Source organism: Salmo salar, chromosome ssa11 (assembly GCF_905237065.1).
Source record: "Salmo salar chromosome ssa11, Ssal_v3.1, whole genome shotgun sequence".
NCBI lineage: Eukaryota > Metazoa > Chordata > Actinopteri > Salmoniformes > Salmonidae > Salmo > Salmo salar.
Genome location: NC_059452.1, coordinates 108,990,024 through 109,007,983, shown reverse-complemented (window position 1 = coordinate 109,007,983; position 17,960 = coordinate 108,990,024). Strand labels below are relative to the sequence as shown.

At 46.8% G+C, this 17,960-nt stretch overlaps 1 protein-coding gene and 1 long non-coding RNA gene across 3 annotated transcripts in view; both read right to left on the bottom strand.

Moving 5' to 3' along the window:
• Positions 1-626: 626 nt before the first annotated feature.
• On the bottom strand, positions 627-2,480 carry LOC123725214 (uncharacterized). The gene is made up of 2 exons (XR_006757738.1): positions 2,387-2,480; positions 627-2,351 (listed from the first exon to the last, which is right to left on the bottom strand). It is a non-coding gene; the product is annotated as an uncharacterized lncRNA (long non-coding RNA).
• Positions 2,481-2,919: 439 nt separating this feature from the next.
• Positions 2,920-17,960, bottom strand: part of inpp5kb (inositol polyphosphate-5-phosphatase Kb) — a 96,710-nt gene continuing 81,669 nt past the window's right edge. The window contains exons 8-12 of one of the 2 annotated variants that reach the window (XM_045690277.1): positions 11,107-11,341; positions 10,485-10,622; positions 8,314-8,394; positions 8,024-8,128; positions 2,920-3,847 (exon numbers count right to left, since the gene is read on the bottom strand). In XM_045690277.1, the coding sequence (XP_045546233.1) occupies positions 3,779-3,847; positions 8,024-8,128; positions 8,314-8,394; positions 10,485-10,622; positions 11,107-11,341 (628 nt within the window). In that variant the 3' untranslated portion in view covers positions 2,920-3,778. The remainder of the gene's footprint in view (positions 3,848-8,023; positions 8,129-8,313; positions 8,395-10,484; positions 10,623-11,106; positions 11,342-17,960) is intronic. The other variant, XM_045690278.1, reaches the window with a different exon arrangement.

Here is a 17,960-nt window from a genome sequence, read left to right as displayed (position 1 = left end):
CCGACCCATCAGTTCTTACCTGATCTAGTTTACCGACCCATCTGCTTTTACCTGATCTAGTTTACCGACCCATCAGTTCTTAACTGATCTAGTTTACCAACCCATCAGTTCTTACCTGATCTAGTTTACCGACCCATCAGTTCTTACCTGATCTAGTTTACCGACCCATCAGTTCTCACCTGATCTAGTTTACCGACCCATCAGTTCTTAACTGATGTGGTTTACCGACCCATCAGTTCTTAACTGATGTGGTTTACCGACCCATCAGTTCTCACCTGATCCCGTTTACCGACCCATCAGTTCTCACCTGATCTAGTTTACCGACCCATCAGTTCTTAACTGATGTGGTTTACCGACCCATCAGTTCTCACCTGATCTAGTTTACCGACCCATCAGTTATTACCTGATCTAGTTTACCGACCCATCAGTTATTACCTGATCTAGTTTACCGACCCATCAGTTCTCACCTGATCTAGTTTACCGACCCATCAGTTATTACCTGATCTAGTTTACCGACCCATCAGTTATTACCTGATCTAGTTTACCGACCCATCAGTTTTTAACTGATGTGGTTTACCAACCCATCTAATAATTGCCTCAAAATGAAAACAGTTCACAGTCCAGAATTTTATTTAACAGTTTTAATAAAATTTCCTACAATACATTTTTTTTTGCACGTAAATATAATTGCCGTTCATCAGTAAGAAATTCCATCCATTGCTTCTCTTCATGAGTAGTAGAAGGGTAGTTCAATCCCAAAACAACAACACACCAAAGGCATATTTCAGAGCATGATTACAGAGACACATTCATGTAGAGAATCAATTACACACTGTATTTAGACATATATATATATATATATAGATATTCATCAACGATTTAAGGAAATTTAAGGAACTGTTATAACAAAGATAGATGATTGGTCCAGCCGGTATGTTGTTGTAAATAACCCACAGTAAACGTAAAACGGTGGTGTTACTACCCGTGGTAGGGTGGTCAACACACGCCATGTCGTTAACATGTCTACATCCGGAGGAACTACCCTCTCTCTGTATGGAACTACCCTCTCTCTGTATGGAACTACCCTCTCTCTGTATGACGATATCGTTAACATATCTACATCCGGAGGAACTACCCTCTCTCTGTATGGAACTACCCTCTCTCTGTATGACGATATCGTTAACATGTCTACATCCGGAGGAACTACCCTCTCTCTGTATGGAACTACCCTCTCTCTGTATGGAACTACCCTCTCTCTGTATGGAACTACCCTCTCTCTGTATGGAACTACCCTCTCTCTGTATGGAACTACCCTCTCTCTGTATGAAACTACCCTCTCTCTGTATGAAACTACCCTCTCTCTGTATGGAACTACCCTCTCTCTGTATGGAACTACCCTCTCTCTGTATGAAACTACCCTCTCTCTGTATGAAACTACCCTCTCTCTGTATGACGATATCGTTAACATATCTACATCCGGAGGAACTACCCTCTCTCTGTATGGAACTACCCTCTCTCTGTATGACGATATCGTTAACATGTCTACATCCAGAGGAACTACCCTCTCTCTGTATGATGATATCGTTAACATATCTACATCCGGAGGACTACCCTCTCTCTGTATGACGATATCGTTAACATGTCTACATCCGGAGGACTACCCTCTCTCTGTATGACGATATCGTTAACATGTCTACATCCGGAGGAACTACCCTCTCTCTGTATGGAACTACCCTCTCTCTGTATGACGATATCGTTAACATGTCTACATTTGGAGGGACTACCCTCTCTCTGTATGGAACTACCCTCTCTCTGTATGACGATATCATTTACATATCTACATATAGTCCAGATGCCGGCTAGTATCAAAGCAGACAAATATTGAGGCATACATTCGCACTCACACGTAAACAAACAAACTAACAAATGATACAATGCCATTAATCCTTACATGTTGAACATACTTTTGAACATAAGTTGTGCGATTTGTGTTTCACTCTTTCAGACACGTACACAAACAGAATCCTGGAGTCACCCTGATTACAGAGAGAAACATTACAGACAGAATTCAATACGTCATATTCAAATATGATATTCATATATATTCAAATATACTATTCATTCATATTCAAATATACTATTCATTCATAATCAAATATATTCAAATATACTATACATTCATATTCAAATATACTATTCATTCATATTCAGATATATTCAAATATACTATTATTTCTTATTCAAATATACTATTCATTTAGAAAGTCTCACTGTCGCTTCATGTACTCATGTATAACGATGATAAGAGTAAAACTTTGTCTCTCTTCAACCCAGGTATACTACCACCTGTTCTCTCTCTCTCTCTTCAACCCAGGTATACTACCACCTGTTCTGTCTCTCTTCAACCCAGGTATACTACCACCTGTTCTGTTCTCTCTCTCTCTTCAACCCAGGTATACTACCACCTGTTCTGTCTCTCTTCAACCCAGGTATACTACCACCTGTTCTGTCTCTCTTCAACCCAGGTATACTACCACCTGTTCTCTCTCTCTTCAACCCAGGTATACTACCACCTGTTCTCTCTCTCTCTCTTCAACCCAGGTATACTACCACCTGTTCTGTCTCTCTCTCTTCAACCCAGGTATACTACCACCTGTTCTGTCTCTCTCTCTTCAACCCAGGTATACTACCACCTGTTCTGTTCTGTCTCTCTCTTCAACCCAGGTATACTACCACCTGTTCTGTTCTGTCTCTCTTCAACCCAGGTATACTACCACCTGTTCTGTTCTGTCTCTCTCTTCAACCCAGGTATACTACCACCTGTTCTGTTCTGTCTCTCTTCAACCCAGGTATACTACCACCTGTTCTGTTCTGTCTCTCTCTTCAACCCAGGTATACTACCACCTGTTCTGTTCTCTCTCTCTTCAACCCAGGTATACTACCACCTGTCCTGTCTCTCTTCAACCCAGGTATACTACCACCTGTTCTCTCTCTCTTCAACCCAGGTATACTACCACCTGTTCTGTTCTGTCTCTCTTCAACCCAGGTATACTACCACCTGTTCTGTCTCTCTTCAACCCAGGTATACTACCACCTGTTCTGTCTCTGTTTGATGGGATATTCATTCTGTTTGATGGGATATTCATTCTGTTTGATGGGATATTCATTCTGTTTGATGGGATATTCATTCCGTTTGATGGGATATTCATTCTGTTTGATGGATATTCATTCTGTTTGATGGGATATTCATTCTGTTTGATGGGATATTCATTCTGTTTGATGGGATATTTCTCCTGTTTGATGGGATATTCATTCTGTTTGATGGGATATTCATTCTGTTTGATGGGATATTCATTCTGTTTGATGGGATATTCATTCTGTTTGATGGGATATTCATTCTGTTTAATGGGATATTTCTCCTGTTTGATGGGATATTCATTCTGTTTGATGGGATATTCATTCTGTTTGATGGGATATTCTTTCTGTTTGATGGGATATTCATTCTGTTTGATGGGATATTCATTCTGTTTGATGGGATATTCATTCCGTTTGATGGGATATTCATTCTGTTTGATGGGATATTTATTCTAATTGAGGAGAGATAGATACTTTGAATTAAGATTGTCATCTGCACATCTGTGTGTGTGTGTGTGTGTGTGTGTGCGTGCGTGCGTGCGTGCGTGCGTGTGCGTGTGTGCGTGCGTGCGTGTGTGTGTGCGTGTGTGCGTGTGCGTGTGTGTGTGTGTGTAGCTAATGAGGTGTTATGATAATGTGGGGTTTATTTGTTCAACCCGTTGACATCCTGTGGAACCATTCCCTCCATAACAGCCCTCTTAGACTCCACAATCTGGATGGGGAGGGGGGTTAGAGAGAGAAGAAGAGATGGGGAGGGGGGTTAGAGAGAGAAGAAGAGATGGGGAGGGGGGTTAGAGAGAGAAGAAGAGATGGGGAGGGGGGTTAGAGAGAGAAGAAGAGATGGGGAGGGGGGTTAGAGAGAGAAGAAGAGACAAAAGAATAGAGGAAGAAAGAGAGAGAGAGACAGTAACACAGTTAGACACTACCAAATAATGAGAAAACAAAAAGATAATTTTTTGACACATTGGAATGAATTAACAAAAAAACTGAGCAAACTAGAATGCTGGCTCTCAAGAGAAGACAGGCTATGTGCAACACTGCCCACAAAATGAGGTGGAAACTGAGCTGCACTTCCTAACCTCCTGCCCAATGTATGACCATATTAGAGACACATATTTCCCTCAGATTACACAGATCCACAAAGAATTAGAAAACAAACCCGATTTTGATAAACTCCCATATCTACTGGGTGAAATACCACAGTGTGCCATCACAGCAGCAAGATTCGTGACCTGTTGCTAAGTGGCGCAGTGGTCTAAGGCACTGCTTCTCAGTGCTAGAGGTGTCACTACAGACCCTGGTTCGATTCTAGGCTGTATCACAACCGGCCCTGACTGGGTGACGCACAATTGGTCCGGGTTTGGCCGGGGTAGGCCATCATTGTAAATAAGAATTTGTTCTTGACTAGTTAAATAAAGGTAAAATAAAAAGATGGCAATCAGTGAAGAGCAAATACAACCCAAATGTACGTTTATTTATTTTCCCTTCTGTACTTTAAGTATTTGTACATAATATGCCATTTGAAATCTCTTAATTCTTTTGGAACTTTTGTGAGTGTAATGTGTACAGTTCATTTTTATTGTTTATTTCACTTTTGTATATTATCTACTTCACTTGCTTTGGCAATGTTAACATATGTTTCCCCATGCTAATAAAGCCCCTTGAATTGAATGTAATTGAAATTGAGAGAGAGAGAGAGAGAGAGAGAGAGAGAGAGAGAGAGAGAGAGAGAGAGAACTGATCTGCAGCCCCTGGACTCGCTCTCAAAAAGGAGGAGGTCAGATTCCTGCTGTACCCAGATGACCTTGTCCTACTGTCACCATACAGATCAAGGTCAACAGGAACAACTTAACGATATTTAAGAATTCAGCATCAACTGGACAATCAACATCAACGTTCAGAAAACCAAAGTCGTGATTTTCCAGAAGAAGGACAGGAATCAGAACTCCTTCAAATGAGGAAATACCGTGTTGGAATATGCCCAATGGTACAACTAGCTGGTACTAAAAATGTGACCAGTTTCAGGAAACTATGTTTCAACGACTTCAAAGGAGAGACATTTTAAACGTAAACTTTTTATTTATTTTTTTATTTTTGGGGGACAGAAATACATTCTGGAACATGTGAACTTTCATGTGCATTAATAACAAACGTGTCATCTGTAAATACAAATAAAATTGTTACATTTACGACCCTTAGGATAAGACAGCAACCTTAGGGCTCCTGAGTGGTGCAGAGGTTGTCACGTCCTGACCAGTAGAGGGTGTAGTTGGGTCAGGACGTGGCAGAAGAGAAGTGTGTGTTTTGATTGTTTTCGTTTATTTTGGCCGTGTGACTTCCAATCAGGCACAGCTGTAGAGGGTTGTGGCTGATTGGGAGTCACACATAAGTAGCCTACTTTTCCTTTGGGGGGTTGTGGGTAATTGTTCTTGTTACAGTATTTGCACCTGACAGGACTGTGTTGGCGGTCAGTTTATTGTTTTTGTAATTGTATAGTGTTCCGTTTCATTAAATATATCATGAACACTAACTCCGCTGCATTTTGGTCCACTCTCTCTAAAGACAGCCTTTACAGAGGTCTAAGGCACTGCATCTCAGTAGCAAGAGGTCTCACTACAGTACCTGGTTCGAAGCCAGGCTGTATCACAGAGGTCTAAGGCACTGCATCTCAGTAGCAAGAGGTCTCACTACAGTACCTGGTTCGAAGCCAGGCTGTATCACAGAGGTCTAAGGCACTGCATCTCAGTAGCAAGAGGTCTCACTACAGCACCTGGTTCGAAGCCAGGCTGTATCACAGAGGTCTAAGGCACTGCATCTCAGTAGCAAGAGGTGTCACTACAATACCTGGTTTGAATCCAGGCTGTTTCACATCCGGCCGTGATTGGGAGTCCGGGTTTGGCCTGAGTAGGCCGTCATTGTAAATAAGAATTCTTAACTGACTTGCCTGTTTTAAAAAAAAAATGTTTTCTTTAAATTTTCCCACTGGTCATGAATGGCTGACATAATGAGTGGGCTGGACATTCCCGAGAGAGGAGAGAGGATTGGTCATATAAAAGGCTTCTGTCTGTTTGAGCTGGTCAGTCTGTGTTGGTAATCCTGTAGAACGTGGCTTTTACATTTTTTTTTTATAGTGTAGTGGAGCTGCATCAGTGTTGCTCTCTACTTTCTGGAGGACTAAGTTTTGTAATCAGTGGAATTAGAGTATGATAGCTAAAGAGATGGAGGAAACACCTGTCTCCGGATTACATCTTCAAACTAAAGGGCAACCGTGGTATGGCATCCGTGACAGGGAGACACGTCCATGATGCATGATGATGTATACAGGTAAGATAGTCTAGCGTTAGCTAGCTACATTTTCAGGTATTACACGTTTCTAATTTTGGCAGAAAGTGGTTTGATTTCAATTTAAAGTGTACTGTTAGCTAGCTAGCTAATGTTAGCTGGCTGGCCTCCTAGCTAACATTACGTGTATGACATTATTATTCGTATTCCAGAGCCGTTTACTTTGCTAGTTAGAGCCTAATGTTAGCTAGCTAACATTGAACCTGGTTGGTTAGCTCCCAGCTGATTCATGCAGGGCAGTAACGACATGATTTGGCACTATGTTCATTATTGTTTAACTAGCTAACGTTAGCTGGCTGGCTCGTTAGGTAATGTTAGGTGACGTGTGTGATCTTACACGTTGTTTACCTAGCTAGGTTCAGGCTAGCTAGCGTTAGCAAAAAAAAACGCAATGAAATTGTTGCCAGCAGAGCTGATTAGGCTGTTTTCATGTTATCCAGAGGTAAACAAATCATCGGCCAGAGTATCAACTGTGTGCTCTGAACGCTCCGAGATGGGTGGGGCTAAAGCTGAAGAGGGTGTGAACGATGCTGAATGGGTGGAGACAAAGAGGAGCTCTCCACTAGGTACCAAAACATTCAACGGCCATTTTCTCAAACGTGAGTTTACAAGTTTATCAACTTTCAAAGCAGAATTACTTTCCCATTGTTTCCTAAACTGTAGTGTGTGATATACCATTTTGTAGCTCTGAGTCTCTACTTTTATCTAATGTAAAAAAAACACATTTTTTCTCATATTTTGCTACATAAGACTGAATCCAGGTGGTGAGTCACAAATCAGGTGGATTTGACCTGGCAGTGAATGGGCTAAAAGCAAAGAGTTTTACTCCATAAAAATGATATATAAAAAAATATATATAGGTATAATATATAGAAAAAACTATAGAAAATCTACATACAGAATTCTGCAGAATTATCCTAAATATCCATCAGAACCTACCAAATAGCGCATGCAGAGCGGAACTCTGAAGATTCCCTTTAATTGTAAATATAAAGGAAATTGAACCCCAAAACATCCTTACAATTCAACGCACTGGAAACCCAAGAGCTGAAACCCTGAAAGAGAGTCCCCTATGCCAGCTGTTAAAAACACTAAAACAACACTATTATCCAAACACACAAGGAAATCAATGAAATTGTTACAGAAATTAAAACCTCGTATTTGACAAATTGGGAAAATGAAACTAAAACACAGAATAAACTAGATTGCTATTTGGCTTAAAGAGAAAATACAAACTCCCAGAATATCTCTACTCTGTCAGAGATACAAAACAGGAGACAGATCCAGACCCAAACACAGCCTCAGCGACCACCAACTGGCTATAAAAGGGAGACGCAAAATAAACATGGCCGCCCAAAGAGGAGCGTCTATCTGGTCACTGAACGACACGGGAGGTAGAGACAGAGATGCACTGCCTCCTCTACAACCAAATAAGATCATATCTTCTTGAAGAAAATATCTCGATCGATTCTCTGAGGGAGAAAGGTATTAGTAGCAGATATGTGAATGATTTTCTGAGGGACATTTAATTCCCTAAATGACTCACCTGGAAGTTGTGGCTGAATCCTACGATGCTCTGCATGTTGCAACTGTAGTAGCCCAGAACATACTCTCCTCCCACTAGTGGGACGTCGTCCTTATTCACACACACCTACACACACACACACACACACACACACACACACACACACACACACACACACACACACACACACACACACACACACACACACACACACACACACACACACACACGTTAATACAGGAAACAGGATAATACAGGACACTGGGACATGAGACAATGTCCTGAACAATACTCAACACACTATTCTGTACCTGCATGACCTCGTTGACCTCTGCTAGTTCACCTTTGACCCAGACGAAGGTAGCGTAGTCCGACGCAGTCTTGAAACCCACCTGCAGAGGGGAGAACACACACACACACACACACACACACACACACACACACACACACACACACACACACACACACACACACACACACACACACACACACACACACACACACACACACACAGTTCATAACACACACACACACAAAGTTCATACACACACACACACACACACACACACACACACACACACACACACACACACACACACACACACACACAACCACAGATCAGAAACATCAGAGCTAGCTGATAGGATGGTGTCCATCACATGTTTACAATCTGTCTGTCTCTCGCTTATTCCCCCCACCTCTCTCTATCTCTCCCCCACCTCTCTCAATCTCTCCCCCACCTCTCTCTATCTCTCCCCCACCTCTCTCAATCTCTCCCCCACCTCTCTCTATCTCTCCCCCACCTCTCTCCCCCTCCCCCCACCTCTCTCTCCCCCTCACACACCTCTCTCTATCTCTCCCCCACCTCTCTCTCCCCCTCACACACCTCTCTCTATCTCTCCCCCACCTCTCTCCCCCTCCCCCCACCTCTCTCCCCTCCCCCCACCTCTCTCTATCTCTCCCCCACCTCTCTCTATCTCTCCCCCACCTCTCTACCCCTCACACACCTCTCTCTATCTCTCCCCCACCTCTCTCTATCTCTCCCCCACCTCTCTCCCCCTCACACACCTCTCTCTATCTCTCCCCAGCTCTCTCCCCCTCCCCCACCTCTCTCTCCCCCTCACACACCTCTCTCTACCCCTCACACACCTCTCTCTCCCCACCTCTCTCCCCTCCCCCCACCTCTCTCTCCCCCTCACACACCTCTCTCTATCTCTCCCCCACCTCTCTCTATCTCTCCCCCACCTCTCTCCCCCTCCCCCCACCTCTCTCTCCCCCCCACACCTCTCTCTATCTCTCCCCCACCTCTCTCTATCTCTCCCCCACCTCTCTCCCCCTCCCCCCACCTCTCTCTCCCCCTCACACACCTCTCTCTCCCCCTCACACACCTCTCTCTATCTCTCCCCACCTCTCTCCCCCTCCCCCCACCTCTCTCTCCCCCTCACACACCTCTCTCTCCCCCTCACACACCTCTCTCTATCTCTCCCCCACCTCTCTCCCCCTCCCCCCACCTCTCTCGCCCCCTCACACACCTCTCTCAATCTCTCCCCCACCTCTCTCTATCTCTCCCCCACCTCTCTCCCCTCCCCCCACCTCTCTCTCCCCCTCACACACCTCTCTCAATCTCTCCCCCACCTCTCTCTATCTCTCCCCCACCTCTCTCCCCCTCCCCCCACCTCTCTCTCCCCCTCACACACCTCTCTCTATCTCTCCCCCACTCTCTCTATCTCTCCCCCACCTCTCTACCCCTCCCCCCACCTCTCTCTATCTCTCCCCCACCTCTCTCTATCTCTCCCCCTCACACACCTCTCTCTATCTCTCCCCCACCTCTCTCCCCCCCCCCCACCTCTCTCTATCTCTCCCACACCTCTCTCTATCTCTCCCCCACCTCTCTCTATCTCTCCCCCACCTCTCTCTATCTCTCCCCCACCTCTCTCTATCTCTCCCCCACCTCTCTCCCCCTCCCCCACCTCTCTCTCCCCCTCACACACCTCTCTCAATCTCTCCCCCACCTCTCTCTATCTCTCCCCCACCTCTCTCCCCCTCCCCCACCTCTCTCTCCCCTCACACACCTCTCTCAATCTCTCCCCCACCTCTCTCTATCTCTCCCCCACCTCTCTCCCCTCCCCCACCTCTCTCTCCCCCTCACAGACCTCTCTCAATCTCTCCCCCACCTCTCTCTCTCCCCGCTCTCTCTCTCTCTTCCCCATCTCTCTCTTTCCCCACCTCTCTCTCATTCTCTCTTCCCCACCTCTCTCTCTCTCCCCCACCTCTCTTTTTCTCTCTCTCCCCTACCTCTCTCTCTCTCCCCCACCTCTCTCTCTCTCCCCCACCTCTCTCTCTCTCCCCCCCCACCTCTCTCTCTCTCTCCCCCCACCTCTCTCTCTCTCTCTCCCCCCACCTCTCTCTCTCTCTCTCCCCCCACCTCTCTCTCTCTCTTACTCCTCATTGTCTCCCACTATAAGTCTTTCCTCCCCCTCACCTTGTAAAGTCCTATCCAGTCCCAGGTAGAGGACAGGAAGTCTTCGAGGATGGTGTAGGACAGCACAGCTTCCTGGTCAGCGCTCCACTGGCCCTCAGGACACACACGGACCAGCGCACTGTCACAACGCTTCCTCATCTACAGGGAGAGGACACGGGTTATGTGTGTGTGTGTGTGTCTCTATGTGTGTGTGTGTGTGTGTGTGTGTGTGTGTGTGTGTGTGTGTGTGTGTGTGTGTGTGTGTGTGTGTGTGTGTCTCTGTGTGTGTGTGTGTGTGTCTCTATGTGTGTGTGTGTGTGTGTGTGTGTGTGTGTGTGTGTGTGTGTGTGTGTGTGTGTCTCTGTGTGTGTGTGTGTGTGTCTCTATGTGTGTGTGTGTGTGTGTGTGTGTGTGTGTGTGTGTGTGTGTGTGTGTGTGTGTGTGTCTCTCTGTGTGTGTGTGTGTGTGTGTGTCTCTCTGTGTGTGTGTGTGTGTCTCTGTGTGTGTGTGTGTGTGTCTCTGTGTGTGTGTGTGTCTCTGTGTGTGTGTGTGTCTCTCTGTGTGTGTGTGTCTCTCTGTGTGTGTGTGTGTCTCTTGGTGTGTGTGTGTGTGTGTGTGTGTGTGTGTGTGTGTGTGTTCCTACCTCCAGGTTAAAGATTCCTATGACAGGTTTGTGGTCGCTGACCCCGTAGCTGGGGTCGCAGGTGTAGGTGTCCTGGAGCACTTTGATTGGATACTCCTCCTGTCCGTCATCCGAGTGCTGTGTGGAGGTCGACGCCCTCTCATCCTCGTCATCCTCGTCATCCTCAGGGGGCGGGGTTTTGGGTTTGACGCGCCACAGAATGCGGTCGGTCCATGCTGGCTTCCTCTTCTTACCACTGGACAATCAAAGAACACAGGAAGTGATGTCACTATGGGATTAGGTGACTCAGAGAGTTTCATCTCTCTCTCTAAAGAGAGAGATGAGGGATGAGGGGGTGTGAAGGGGAGGGGGGTGAAGAGGGGTGTGTGAAGGGGAGGGGTGTGAAGTGGAGGGTGTGAAGGGGGAAGGGGAGGGGTGTGAAGGGGGGGTGTGAAGGGGAGGTGGGGTGTTCATTTTGGAAGCTATTTTAGATTCAGTCTTAGTTTTAGTCCTAAAATAAAAAAAATTGACATTTCATTCTTTGCAAGTTTTAGTTATTATCAGTCGACTAAAACTCTGTACCATTTCAGTCTAGTTTTAGACGGTCATTTCAGTCACGTAATAGTCATATTTAGGATACCTCTAACTTTCATCATGTTCACATTCAGATAGCCTTGTCCTACTAGGCCAAGTGTCGCTACTATACCTTAGCTTGCAGCATCGATATGGTGGCAGATTATAACAAATGATAATTAATAATAATGATCATATTGGCTCTAAAGCCTTGGCTACAGGTTAACCATATTACAGCTCTGATTATCTCCCCGTCGTAACCGTCGATGGGGGTCAAATAACAATGGTTGAAAAATGGGAGAATTTGAGCTTTAAAAAAAAAATGCCCAAAAAATATTCAAGAAATAGCATTTTATTTATTTTTCTCAAAGGGAGAAAAAAAGCTATCAAAACTCACATTTGGGGTCCGTGGTACGAGAGCGGCAACACAGATGAATGGATAACAGCGCACGTGGGGAAAATTATGTGATCAAAGCAAAAAAAGCATGAAAGTAGGGCAGCGTTAACGTTGTTGTTAGTTGAGGTTAGTTACAAGTCAAGAGTTCTGTCTTCAGGATCAGTTGAAAAGATTGACGAGTGACTGAAATGACCGCCTGGGGATTGTGTGGGAGATCCGGGCAGATCAGCTCAATCAGACAGGACAACTCAATTCAGCCAATGAGAACATTGCATTAAATAGGTTTGAACAAAACACATGAAAAGGATTAAAGTGTTTTTAAAGGGCATCTCGTCTTGTTCTCGTCAAAGTTTCAGTCAGGAAAAATAGATTGTTGACAAGTATTTTTCGTCATAATTACTGTTGACGAAACTTACTGAAGGTCAGTGTCCTAATTCAAACCAAACTGGTTCAGCCTGACTCAAACCAAACTGGTTCAGCCTGACTCAAACCAAACTGGTTCAGCCTGACTCAAACCAAACTGGTTAAGCCTGACTCAAACCAAACTGTTCCTCTATAGTTCAGCCTGACTCAAACTAGTCCTCTATAGTTCAGCCTGACTCAAACCAAACTAGTCCTCTATAGTTCAGCCTGACTCAAACCAAACTAGTCCTCTATATTTCAGCCTGACTCAAACCAAACTAGTCCTCTATAGTTCAGCCTGACTCAAACCAAACTAGTCCTCTATAGTTCAGCCTGACTCAAACCAAACTAGTCCTCTATAGTTCAGCCTGACTCAACCCAAACTGTTCCTAAGGTTCAGCAGTCATAGTGCGTTGTTGGCTGCCTCTGTGCTTCCCTTGTGGGGTGGAGTTCTAAAGACACCCACTTTTTTTTATTTTTTTTAGTCATTTAGCAGACGCTCTTATCCAGAGCAACTTACAGCAGTGAATGCATACATTTCATACATTTAATTTCCCCCTGTGGGAATCGAACCCACAACCCTGGCATTGCACACACCATGCTGGCGTTGCAAACACCATGCTCTACCAACTGAGCCACAGGGAAGCTTGTGGGGTAGAGTTCTCAACACACCCACCTTGTGGGGTAGGGTTCTCAAGACACCCACCTTGTGGGGTAGAGTTCTCAACACAACCACCTTGTGGGGTAGTGTTCTCAACACACCCAACTTGTGGGGTAGAGTTCACAACACACCCACCTTGTGGGGTAGAGTTCTCAAGACACCCACCTTGTGGGGTAGACCTCTCAAGACACCCACCTTGTGGGGTAGAGTTCTCAACACACCCACCTTGTGGGGTAGAGTTCTCAACACACCCACCTTGTGGGGTAGAGTTCTAAAGACACCCACCTTGTGGGGTAGAGTTCTAAAGACACCCACCTTGTGAAGTAGAGTTCTCAACACACCCACCTTGTGGGGTAGAGTTCTAAAGACACCCACCTTGTGGGGTAGAGTTCTCAACACACCCACCTTGTGGGGTAGAGTTCTAAAGACACCCACCTTGTGGGGTAGAGTTCTAAAGACACCCACCTTGTGGGGTAGAGTTCTAAAGACACCCACCTTGGGGGGTAGAGTTCTAAAGTCACCCTCCTTGTAGGGTAGAGTTCTAAAGACACCCACCTTGTGGGGTAGAGTTCTAAAGACACCCACCTTGTGGGGTAGAGTTCTAAAGACACCCACCTTGTGGGGTAGAGTTTTAAAGACACCCACCTTGTGGGGTAGAGTTCTAAAGACACCCACCTTGGGGGGTAGAGTTCTAAAGTCACCCTCCTTGTAGGGTAGAGTTCTAAAGACACCCACCTTTTGGGGTAGAGTTCTCAACACACCCACTTTGTAGGGTAGAGTTCTAAAGACACCCACCTTTTGGGGTAGAGTTCTAAAGACACCCACCTTGTGGGGTAGAGTTCTCAACACACCCACCTTGTGGGGTAGAGTTCTCAAGACACCCACCTTGTGGGGTAGGGTTCTCAAGACACCCACCTTGTGGGGTAGAGTTCTCAAGACACCTACCTTGTGGGGTAGAGTTCTAAAGACACCCACCTTGTGGGGTAGAGTTCTCTACACACCCACCTTGGGGGGTAGAGTTCTAAACACACCCACCTTGTGGGGTAGAGTTCTCAACACACCCACCTTGTGGGGTAGAGTTCTCAACACACCCACCTTGTGGGGTAGAGTTCTCAACACACCCACCTTGTGGGGTAGAGTTCTCAAGACACCCACCTTGTGGGGTAGAGTTCTCAAGACACCCACCTTGTGGGGTAGAGTTCTCAAGACACCCACCTTGTGGGGTAGAGTTCTCAAGACACCCACCTTGTGGGGTAGAGTTCTAAAGACACCCACCTTGTGGGGTAGAGTTGTCAAGACACCCACCTTGTGGGGTAGAGTTGTCAAGACACCCACCTTGTGAGGTAGAGTTCTCAAGACACCCACCTTGTGGGGTAGAGTTCTCAAGACAACCACCTTGTAGGGTAGAGTTCTAAAAACACCCACCTTGTGGGGTAGAGTTCTCAAGACACCCACCTTGTGGGGTAGAGTTCTCAAGACACCCACCTTGTGGGGTAGAGTTCTAAAGACACCCACCTTGTGGGGTAGAGTTCTCAACACACCCACCTTGTGGGGTAGAGTTCTCAACACACCCACCTTGTGGGGTAGAGTTCTCAAGACACCCACCTTGTGGGGTAGAGATCTCAAGACACCCACCTTGGGGGGTAGAGTTCTAAAGACACCCACCTTGGGGGATAGAGTTCTCAACACACCCACCTTGTGGGTAGAGTTCTCAAGACACCCACCTTGTGGGGTAGAGTCATCAAGACACCCACCTTGTGGGGTAGAGTTCTCAAGAAACCCACCTTGTGGGGTAGAGTTCTAAAGACACCCACCTTGTGGGGTAGAGTTCTCAAGACACCCACCTTGTGGGGTAGAGTTCTAAAGACACCCACCTTGTGGGGTAGAGTTCTAAAGACACCCACCTTGTGGGGTAGAGTTCTCAAGACACCCACCTTGTGGGGTAGAGTTCTCAAGACACCCACCTTGTGGGGTAGAGTTCTCAAGACACCCACCTTGTGGGGTAGAGTTCTAAAGACACCCACCTTGTGGGGTAGAGTTCTAAAGACACCCACCTTGTGGGGTAGAGTTCTAAAGACACCCACCTTGTGGGGTAGAGTTCTAAAGACACCCACCTTGTGGGGTAGAGTTCTAAAGACACCCACCTTGTGGGGTAGAGTTCTCAAGACACCCACCTTGTGGGGTAGAGTTCTCAAGACACCCACCTTGTGGGGTAGAGTTCTCAAGACACCCACCTTGTGGGGTAGAGTTCTAAAGACACCCACCTTGTGGGGTAGAGTTCTAAAGACACCCACCTTGTGGGGTAGAGTTCTAAAGACACCCACCTTGTGGGGTAGAGTTGTCAAGACACCCACCTTGTGGGGTAGAGTTCTCAAGACACCCACCTTGTGGGGTAGAGTTCTCAAGACACCCACCTTGTAGGGTAGAGTTCTAAAAACACCCACCTTGTGGGGTAGAGTTCTCAAGACACCCACCTTGTGGGGTAGAGTTCTCAAGACACCCACCTAGTGGGGTAGAGTTCTAAAGACACCCACCTTGTGGGGTAGAGTTCTCAAGACACCCACCTTGTGGGGTAGAGTTCTCAAGACACCCACCTTGTGGGGTAGAGTTCTCAAGACACCCACCTTGTGGGGTAGAGTTCTAAAGACACCCACCTTGTGGGGTAGAGTTGTCAAGACACCCACCTTGTGGGGTAGAGTTGTCAAGACACCCACCTTGTGGGGTAGAGTTCTCAAGACACCCACCTTGTGGGGTAGAGTTCTCAAGACACCCACCTTGTAGGGTAGAGTTCTAAAAACACCCACCTTGTGGGGTAGAGTTCTCAAGACACCCACCTTGTGGGGTAGAGTTCTCAAGACACCCACCTTGTGGGGTAGAGTGCTAAAGACACCCACCTTGTGGGGTAGAGTTCTCAAGACACACACCTTGTGGGGTAGAGTTCTCAACACACCCACCTTGTAGGGTAGAGTTGTCAAGACACCCACCTTGTGGGGTAGAGTTCTCAAGACACCCACCTTGGGGGGTAGAGTTCTAAAGACACCCACCTTGTGGGGTAGAGTTCTCAAGACACCCACCTTGTAGGGTAGAGTTCTAAAAACACCCACCTTGTGGGGTAGAGTTCTCAAGACACCCACCTTGTGGGGTAGAGTTCTCAAGACACCCACCTAGTGGGGTAGAGTTCTAAAGACACCCACCTTGCTTGGTAGAGTTCTCAAGACACCCACCTTGTGGGGTAGAGTGCTAAAGACACCCACCTTGTGGGGTAGAGTTCTCAAGACACCCACCTTGTGGGGTAGAGTTCTCAAGACACCCACCTTGTGGGGTAGAGTTCTCAAGACACCCACCTTGTGGGGTAGAGTTCTCAAGACACCCACCTTGTGGGGTAGAGTGCTAAAGACACCCACCTTGTGGGGTAGAGTTCTCAAGACACACACCTTGTGGGGTAGAGTTCTCAACACACCCACCTTGTAGGGTAGAGTTCTCAAGACACCCACCTTGTGGGGTAGAGTTCTCAAGATACCCACCTTGGGGGGTAGAGTTCTAAAGACACCCACCTTGTGGGGTAGAGTTCTCAAGACACCCACCTTGTAGGGTAGAGTTCTAAAAACACCCACCTTGTGGGGTAGAGTTCTCAAGACACCCACCTTGTGGGGTAGAGTTCTCAAGACACCCACCTAGTGGGGTAGAGTTCTAAAGACACCCACCTTGCTTGGTAGAGTTCTCAAGACACCAACCTTATGGGGTAGAGTTCTCAAGACACCCACCTTGTGGGGTAGAGTTCTCAAGACACCCACCTTGTGGGGTAGAGTTCTAAAGACACCCACCTTGTGGGGTAGAGTTCTAAAGACACCCACCTTGTGGGGTAGAGTTGTCAAGACACCCACCTTGTGGGGTAGAGTTCTCAAGACACCCACCTTGTGGGGTAGAGTTCTCAAGACACCCACCTTGTAGGGTAGAGTTCTAAAGACACCCACCTTGTGGGGTAGAGTTCTCAAGACACCCACCTTGTGGGGTAGAGTTCTCAAGACACCCACCTTGTGGGGTAGAGTTCTAAAGACACCCACCTTGTGGGGTAGAGTTCTCAAGACACACACCTTGTGGGGTAGAGTTCTCAAGACACCCACCTTGTGGGGTAGAGTTCTCAAGACACCCACCTTGTGGGGTAGAGTTCTCAAGACACCCACCTTGGGGGGTAGAGTTCTAAAGACACCCACCTTGGGGGTTAGAGTTCTCAACACACCCACCTTGTGGGGTAAAGTTCTCAAGACACCCACCTTGTGGGGTAGAGTCATCAAGCCACCCACCTTGTGGGGTAGAGTTCTCAAGACACCCACCTTGTGGGGTAGAGTTCTAAAGACACCCACCTTGTGGGGTAGAGTTCTAAAGACACCCACCTTGTGGGGTAGAGTTCTCAACACACCCACCTTGTGGGGTAGAGTTCTAAAGACACCCACCTTGTGGGGTAGAGTTCTAAAGACACCCACCTTGTGGGGTAGAGTTCTCAAGACACCCACCTTGTGGGGTAGAGTTCTCAAGACACCCACCTTGTGGGGTAGAGTTCTAAAGACACCCACCTTGTGGGGTAGAGTTCTCAAGACACCCACCTTGTGGGGTAGAGTTCTCAAGACACCCACCTTGTGGGGTAGAGTTCTCAACACACCCACCTTGTGGGGTAGAGTTCTCAAGACACCCACCTTGTGGGGTAGAGTTCTAAAGACACCCACCTTGTGGGGTAGAGTTCTAAAGACACCCACCTTGTGGGGTAGAGTTGTCAAGACACCCGCCTTGTGGGGTAGAGTTGTCAAGACACCCACCTTGTGGGGTAGAGTTGTCAAGACACCC